General features: G+C 28.8%; 2 protein-coding genes across 2 annotated transcripts; both read left to right on the forward strand.

The window, feature by feature from the left end:
* The first annotated feature begins 683 nt into the window (after nucleotides 1–683).
* LOC131658984 (uncharacterized) lies at nucleotides 684–1,634 on the forward strand. Its single transcript, XM_058928230.1, has 4 exons — nucleotides 684–816; nucleotides 904–942; nucleotides 1,033–1,062; nucleotides 1,159–1,634. The coding sequence occupies exons 1-4, from the start codon at nucleotides 789–791 to the stop codon at nucleotides 1,632–1,634; spliced, it is 573 nt and encodes a 190-aa protein (XP_058784213.1). The 5' UTR covers nucleotides 684–788.
* A 4,463-nt stretch (nucleotides 1,635–6,097) lies between these two features.
* On the forward strand, nucleotides 6,098–7,653 carry LOC131656667 (uncharacterized). Its single transcript, XM_058926315.1, has 3 exons — nucleotides 6,098–6,237; nucleotides 6,366–6,730; nucleotides 7,018–7,653. Exons 2-3 carry the CDS (start codon nucleotides 6,632–6,634, stop codon nucleotides 7,630–7,632), a joined length of 714 nt encoding a protein of 237 aa, XP_058782298.1. The 5' UTR covers nucleotides 6,098–6,237; nucleotides 6,366–6,631; the 3' UTR covers nucleotides 7,633–7,653.
* The last annotated feature ends 1,305 nt before the right edge of the window (nucleotides 7,654–8,958 follow it).

Below are 8,958 nucleotides of genomic sequence, written 5' to 3' on the forward strand. Positions count from 1 at the left end.
CTATTAATGAAACTTGCTTAAAAAAAAAACATACTCTTAGGCTACACGGAAAAAAAACACGTGAAACAAGGTAAGTAGCTTTTGCTTAAGCTTGAGTCTCACTCTGTAGTGAACATTTTGTGAACATATTGCACTTTGCTTTACTTATGATATGATATGTCTCACCCACTTCAAAAGCTGCAACGATGAAAAACAAAATTGAAAAAGGAATAAAATATTTCTAATTAACTTGAAAAATGAGAATTAAAGTTGAACACACACACTTGTTATTTAATTAGAAATTAGAATGTAATAATATTTTATTTAATGAAAAGTTGTTTGAAAGTATGGAATTTGATTTTTAATTGGTTAGGAGTGGAAATATCAGGTTGGTAGTTAATAACTTTCTTATTAATCAGCGTTGTTAACAATGGTAAGATGTTTTTAATTAAAATTATTGACGTGCATGTCCAACGATTACATATTGCAGTTTGCTTTTCTCTGCGTCGAATACAAAAGAAAGTTTTACTTAAGCTTGAGTTTCACTCAGCAACAGACATATTAAACTTTGCTTTTCTCATCATATGATATGTTTGTTACACACTTGAAAAGCTGCAAAGTTGAAGAAAGGAATAAAAATATTAGTAAGTGACACTCGTGTTTGGAAGAGAGTATGCTCAAGGTTTTTCCAAAGTATCAGATTCATTTCTTTTCTTATATAATATAAGACAGTTACGCTTGCACTATCTGCTTAGTACCTTGCTTGGACCAACACTACCTACTTTCATTCTGCATTTCAATCTTGAGGAATGGCAATATATTCTCCACATCATCAGAGTATGTCTCAACTTTCCTTATATATTAACAATAGATTCTCCAAATTTTGTTAATAATTAACACATGTTGCAAAATGAATATATGTAGTTATGGAAATCAGTGGAATAACAATGGAAGATGACAAATGTAAGTCTAAATTTTCCTTATATATTAACACTGAATAGATTCTCCAAATTTTGTTTTTAATTAACACATGTTAAAAATGAATATATGTAGTTCCGGAGCAAGAAATGAAAGATGATCAAGGTAAGTCTAAACTTTTCCTTATATATTAACACTCAGTAACTTCTCCACATTTTGTTATTAATTAATTAACACATGTTACAATATGAAAATATGTAGCTAAGTTCTGGGACCTAGTATTAGGAGATGATTGGGTTGAAGTAATTAACAAATACAATGAAGATAGTAATTTTCACAAGATAGATATCGCGGGAAGAGGAACAGCATTACACGTGGCAGTAAGCATCAGACGCAAAGAAGTAGTGGAAAGTCTTGTAGAAGCAATCGAAAAGCTTGGGGATGAAACTAGTTTGAAAATAAGAAATGAAATAGGTGCTACTCCTCTTCATGTTGCAGCATATGCAGGATTCCTAGATCTGTGTAAACTTATAATTGGGAAAGAAGGTAAAAGGAAATATTTGATTGAAGAGAAAAATTTTGACGGGGAAACACCACTTTTTTGGGCTGTTAATGCCCGTCAAATGTCAGTGTTTCTTTACCTTCAACACTTTTATCCTCTTGATCTCAAGATTGCTATGGATAACAATGTTACTAGCATCCTTCATGTTGCCATTGACAATGAAAGCTATGGTTAGTTTTTTTATCTTACACTATTTATTTATTTATTCATTCATTTGTTCTTTTTAGTTTTTAATATTCGACTCTATTAACACTTTTTTAAAGTAACAAAAGAAACTATTAATATTAACGAAAAAGTGAAATTCTTTCATTGTGTTTTTCATCATGAAAAACTAAACTTCAACTAGACAAACACCCGGGACATTGATGAATATTTTTAAATAATATTGAATTATATGTATATTTTAATTTTATTTAGTATAGAAAAAATTGTATTAGAGACAATAAGATGAAGAGAATAAAAAAGAGAACAATTTTAAAAATAAAAAAAGTTTGAATTATAAAAATGATAAGTAAGATGCTATTTAAATTTTAAAATGACAAATAAATAAAAAAGAGTTTGAATTACTTTGTTTTATATTTTCTTTTTTTCAATAATTTTAAAAATTCTAAATCTTCATCATTTTACGGATGATAAAAATTCTAAATTCAAACGACTCAGTCTTTATCTAACCAATCATCACAGTCAAAATTTTCAATATTGTTGTTTCATATTTCTTTTTTTCCCAATATTTTTAAAATGGTAAATCTTCATCATTTTATGAATAGGAAAAATTCTAGATTCGAGCGACTCGGACTCTACGCAACCAACCATCACTACTAAAAAATTCGTTTTTAGTGACCGAATAAGCCACCAAAATTTGATATTCGTAAGCAAATTTTAAGAGGTCACTAAATCGGTCACTAAAATAACTCAGCCACTGATTTAAAGACCAAAATTTTGTGACCTAAATTTCAGTCACTATAGTGACCGAATTAGCCACCAAAATTTGATATTCATGAGCCAATTTTAAGTGACCACTAAATCGATCACAAAAAACACTTTTATATACAATTTAATTTATATATATATATTAGAGACCGAAATTTCAGTCACTAATATTTTTTTATTCGTTTTCTATTTTTATTCCTCTTTATTATGTTACTATTTCCTTTCCATTTTTTTAAAGATTTTAATTCTCTTTCAAATTTTAATTTTTACTCAAATTTTCCTATATTTTTATTGTTTTAACATATAATATATTTATAAAAAACTAAATGTATATATGTTTAAATATAAAATATAACAATAATTATTAAGTGGTGTAGTGACAAGTTGTTATTAAAATACATGGAGGTCATAAGTTTGATTCCCAGGTATCACAACTTTTAATTTCTTTTTATGAAAAAGAATACTAAAATCGGTCTCTAAATTCGGTCACAAATTCGGTCTCTAAATTTCAGTCACTAAATTTGTCGCACAAGCTTAGCGACTAGCACTTTTTCAACCGAAAAGTAATGGTCGCTAAATCGGTTGCTAAACATTTTAGTGACTGATATTTAAGCTTTTTCGGTCTCTAATTCGGTCACTAAAAGCGAATTTTCTAGTAGTGCATCATAATCACAATTGTCAATAATTTTGTTTTATATATATATATATATATATATATATATATATATATATATATATATATATATATATATATATATATATATATATATATATATATATATATATATATATATCAACTAAGTTTTTACAAGTAGTTAATTGTATTATTTTTTCTAAACAAAACTAATATTTTATTGATTTAAATAATTTATCTATATTGAATAAATAGGTAGAATTAATTTTATCTTTTAAAATTATATTAATAAATAATTAAATAGATAAAAAGATTGCTAAAAAAATATATAAACTATCTTTAATGTTTAGAAATTATTTTATATTGAAGTAATTAGTAATTAGTTGTTAAATTAAGAAAAAAGATGTAGTTATCGAGTGTTGAACCATGACATCTAATAAAGAAGTAAATTTTTTTGAAAAATAAAGATGAATTTTTGGAAATGCCACATAAGAATATATATATTTTTTTTGTAAACCAGTTAATATATATGGGAGAACTAAGACATAAGAATATATTTGATGTGTCATAAATTGTAAATGTTGTGACAAAATTAGAATTATGCAGAATAAGATGTTGGTGTCTGATTTAATAAGTATAGTAGACAAGAAAGTGACGAGGAAGTATGAGTATGGTAGTAAGGATTCTACTTAATGATAGAATTTTTCTTAATTTTTTCTCCGGTAAACAAACTATGATGGAAAACAAACAATTTGAATAGTTTAAATAAATTATTGATAGTTAATTATATCAATAAAAGTATGAATGACTAAAGAGTTGCATTAATGAATTATGTATATGCTAAAATAAGTACAATATGATAGGCATGTGTTTGCAACACTATCTAAGGTGTTTAGGTTATTGAACTGCATGTAGGGCTAGCTCACTTAGAGTGCTCAGAATTTTTTTATTCTCTTTCCGGGGAAAATTGGAGATACATCTTCTACCTAAAGATATGGTACCTAAAGATATGGGTATTAATAGAGATGTTAGGAATTACGCAATGAAAATACATATTAAAAGAAATGTTAATTTGGATAAATATTTTTTAAGTATATAATCTATTAAAAATTTGTCTTTACAGTCTAATCTTCTTTAAACATTTAAGTTTTTAATTAAAATAATCAGTTAAATCTCATCGGTAAAAAAGTAATATTGAGCATTATATCTTGTCAATCATAATAGTATAAGTATCTTGTGCAACAGATATGGCAATTATCATAATGCATAACTACAAAGGTCTTACCATTCTGAAAAATAAGGATGACATCACTCCTTTCGAAATTCTTGCTACTAAGACATCAGCTTTCATGAGTAGAAATACATTATCGTGGCGGCAGCGAATTTTGTACAACTGTAAGTGACATATACTACATCATTATTAAAGTTTTGGAATATAATACATTTATATTATTGAAAAGTGTGACATATATTTTATATATTTTGATTTTTATATGATAAAATCATTAATAATGGAACTCTTCATTTCTTTGAAGAAATAGAGAGGATTTCAACTCCATATACTTATGAATATTATAAAATGTTATTTAAATTTTTTCTTTTTAAATACTTCAATTGTCCAAATTCTATCCTATTTAAAGATTTGGAAACAAAGGATTAAAAAATCCATAATGGCTCCTCATACGCAAGGCGCACGATCTCATTTAACTTTTCAACTACATTGTGTAAAATCCCCATGATATATTTTCGTTACCCTCTGCGTGTATGATTTCATCTTCACCCAGCGTGGATGATTTTAACTTCTATGAATTTAGCAAAAATCCATTGTTTTATTTATCTTGAGTTTTAATTGGATAGTTATATTATTTTTTGTTGAGGTGTAGACTCGTTCTTGAATATACTTTTTTTTTGTAGGCAAGTTGTATTATATTAGAACGAAAGTTCTAGAAACCCGGTTACAAAGAGGGACTAAAGCCAAAAACAAAAATTACACACCAAATAGAACCTAGCTTAAGTAAAACAAAGAATTTTTGCTTAACTCATAGAAATTACAATTGAGATGTGTAATTTTCCCGATAAACGACCACCTCCAAACAAGCACTTTATAACTCTAAACTAAATCACTAGAGTTGCAAATAGAGTTGTTAAAAATAATACCATTAAATCACTAAATCAGCCGTCCATGTAAACTAAAAAAATGTTGAAACCCATTGAGATTGGAGCTTAGAAGCACCATACCATTCCAATGGGTACACGAAATAGTTTGGAAATCCAAATGATATTTTCTTGTTTTATTTTAACTATTATGTCAAATTGCATTAAAATAAATTTAATGTTATTAACAAAATTTTGGTGTTAAAGGTCTTCCTATACGCTACTGTGCAAAAGAAGCATTGGAATTGTTAAAAAGGAAGGTTATATTGAAAGCCAAAGTAAAGAATGGTATGTTTCCGATAAACTAACTCTTTTGATAATTTTTTCAATATTATTTAGTTTTTTGAAAATCTGAACTATTAATAGTTTGGATCTTTATTTTGCAAATATATTGACACGAATTATTTATGAAATTTTTGTTAGAGTTATTTTCTGTTATAACAACTTTTAGTTGCGATATGATCAATTACAGTTGGTTGTAATCACTTGTTTTATTCCTTCAAAGCTAAGTTCATTAAGTATTTTTTTCTTCCATTTTTTATGAGAATTTTAGTCAAAGGATATAACAAAGTTTTATCTTCATTTATTCAATGGCGCTCACTATTATTTACTAAAGACATGTAAACATTGCAGAAAAAGATGAATATAGTGAAGTAGCAATCCCTATATATGACTTCTATGAAATGACACAAAAGAAGACACCTCCTTTTACTAAATTTTTTAACAAAATATTTGAATTCATCATGCTAATCGTGTCACTACTAGGTATGTATATTGAATTCTTCTAACTTTAATTTTATATGCTTTTATTTGAGTCTATATTTATAATTCACAAATGAGATAAATGTTGTAGATATAAGTGTGTTTTCACAACTCGATCAATAATTTCTCTTTTGCTTAATTAATTTTACAGGCTTACCGGCAATAATTAATATTAAGATGAAGCACATATATGGTGATCTGCTCTTGAAAGAAATGATGAAAATACCTATTTATTCATTATTGGGTGGTGGTGTGATCAATCAAAAAGATGACTTAGGATTTGATTCTGAAATGGAGAGTATGAATTCATCATTATCTATATATTTCTAGGCGATGCCTCAATGCAAGAACAAAAGAAAATAAAAAAATTCATGCTTAATTATAAAGTACCAATTATATCTAATAAGAAATGTTTATTACGTGCAGCAAAGATTCTTACTGAAACAAAAATGAAAAGTAAAGAAAAGACCAACGCATATTTGATTGCAGCAAGTCATGGAATAATTGAGATTATGTCAGAGCTTGAATCAAAGACAAAAAGTGTGGTTAGTGAGACTAACTCTAATAATGAAAATGCATTGCTTTTGGCAATAAAGAATAGACAACCACATGTAATTTAGCGGTTGAAGAAGGATTTGGATGATGGGGTCTTTCAAAACCTATATCTACGAGTCAATAAAGATAAGAATACCATGTTACACTTGGCAACATATACATCACATGAGAGAGAAAATACTCGGAGGATATCCGGCGCTTCCATGCAATTGACGTGGGACATCAAGTGGTATAAGGTACATTTATTAATACATATGAATCGTCTTTGGAGTGTATAAGACAGACTACAAGAGTGACCTTCTAATTTGCCAAGGCTAAATATGACTAAATAAGGTCTCATATAATTTGTCATAGTGAAATCATGGTTAAATAAGATCTCTCTTTATTTTTTTTATTGTTGAACCATGGCTAACATACTTGGAACTTGAAAAAGCTTAAGAGAATCATAGTTTAATTATTACTTATCACCATAATATTATACATCAAATTTTTAAGTAGCACTAACATATATACTTTTGTATAGTACATAAAAGAACTAGTGCCGGAGCATTTCAATAATAAATTCAACAGTGAAGAAAAAACCCCTAGTGATATCTTTAAGGAGCAACACAGAGAACTTCTACAAGATAGTGTTGAGTGGTTGAAAGACACGTCAGAATCATGCTCAGTTGTAGCAGCTCTCATTGCTGGTGTCTCCTTTGCGACATCAGGTAGTGTACCTGGTGGCAATCAACAAACAGGAGTACCGGCATTAAAAGGACAACCAGCATTTGAAGTATTCGCTATATCTTCTTTAATTGGACTTTACTTCTCTGTCACTTCACTCGTCATATTCCTTTCTATAGTCACTTCTCGAAAAGAAGTCGAAGAGTTTCATCAAAACATGCCAATGAAGCTTCTTTTTGGCTTGAGCTCCCTCTTCGTATCCATTGTTGCTATGTTGGTTTCTTTTTGTGCTGGACATTTCTTTGTTCTCGCAGATAAATATACGATGGGAGGTATCTTGTTCTATTTATATATTTCCATCTGTCTTCCTCTCGCATTCTATGCAGCTGCGCAGTTTCCATTATTTGTTGATCTTGTTGAAGTTGTTTGGAAGAAGGTTCCACCGCCAAGTATTAGGGGTGTTCTTCTCTAGAGGCGTATGTTTTGTTGTATTTCTACGTGAATTAAAACTAATGAGTTTAGTTTGTATTTGAATAATGTCATTTTTTTATTTTAAGTATTGGTGTGAATGTAGTGGGATTCGACTCTTTTGCATAATTATAAGTTGTGATATGGATGATATGAAGTTTCAACTTTTTCCCATCCCATTTCCCATACATGTTTTTGCATTATTAGGATTATGCTATTTAGTTGTTCTAATACAAATATGAAATTATATGTTCTATAAAGCATTATAGAATTAAAGAATAATGTTGATAATTTCTCGTAAAGTGAATTAAAATATCAACTTATTATTATATTATAGTAGACAATATAGAAATTCATTAAAGTCTATTTATATATGTTAAATCGGAGCCACAAACTTTTATCTATGTTATCTAAGTTATGCCACGTCCAATAAATTTTACCAAGTCAAATATATTCTCATGTGACACCTTTAAAAATTTATCTTCATTCCTATGCGGCACCTCTTAAAGCCCATTTTCAACATCCAATAACTACAAAAAAATATATTAATTTTGAAATTATGGCCTTCAAATCTCATATGTCCTAAGAAATGTTGAGACATTGATCTCTAATAAACACACAATGGCAAGGTAAACATGATTTAGAAACAAGGCTGGGAAGTAACTGAACACACCAAAATTGTTAACCTAGTTCGGTGTACAACAATACATACTCTAGGGGCCACCAAGTCATAAAGGAAATCCATTATTAGTAGTATCAATTCAAAGCTAAACAACCTACGGTTTACAACTTCTAACTTAATCTCTACCCAATCCAACTTCTACCTAAAAACCTTCTAGATATGAGAAACCCCTCTCACTTCCAATCACTGCAATGATGTGTCACAATAACAATCCCAGTTACTAATATTGACTGTCATTTACCTCAATCTTTTTTTTTTGGAGTTAAAGTATAATTTCTCATTATCCAAAAAACGTTTAGTTACAACCGATCGCATGGATCCAAGAGTTCAATAATAAACTAAGCTAAGCATAATTCATAATGTGTGTACTTAGCTTTTTATACATGCCACATCTAAGTTTGATCTTCTGGATAATTACCTCTACTACATTAGGACTCATGCTTTTGTGAAAAGCTCATGTCATTCATACCATGCCAAAGCTCATAAATCGTCTCCGCAATTGCTATATTTAGGACTTGACTCTTCAAACCTTTCTTCTTCATTTCCATAATCAACCAACTGGTTTCCCGCATCAGATCCGTGGGTTGCGTGTTAAGCCCAATCCACTTTAAGACCTCCTGCTAGACTTTTTGTGTAGTTTTGCACTCA

Source organism: Vicia villosa, linkage group LG3 (assembly GCF_029867415.1).
Source record: "Vicia villosa cultivar HV-30 ecotype Madison, WI linkage group LG3, Vvil1.0, whole genome shotgun sequence".
In the NCBI taxonomy this organism is placed as follows: Eukaryota; Viridiplantae; Streptophyta; class Magnoliopsida; order Fabales; family Fabaceae; genus Vicia; species Vicia villosa.

Bases quoted from the DNA above. Each gene is read 5' to 3' on its own strand.
- LOC131658984 (XM_058928230.1), top strand. From the start codon at position 789: ATGGCAATATATTCTCCACATCATCAGA. The intron at 817-903 runs GTATGTCTCAAC...GAATATATGTAG, and splicing joins ATATTCTCCACATCATCAGA to TTATGGAAATCAGTGGAATA. The intron at 943-1,032 runs GTAAGTCTAAAT...GAATATATGTAG, and splicing joins AACAATGGAAGATGACAAAT to TTCCGGAGCAAGAAATGAAA.
- LOC131656667 (XM_058926315.1), top strand. From the start codon at position 6,632: ATGTTACACTTGGCAACATATACATCACATGAGAGAGAAAATACTCGG. The intron at 6,731-7,017 runs GTACATTTATTA...ACTTTTGTATAG, and splicing joins GGGACATCAAGTGGTATAAG to TACATAAAAGAACTAGTGCC.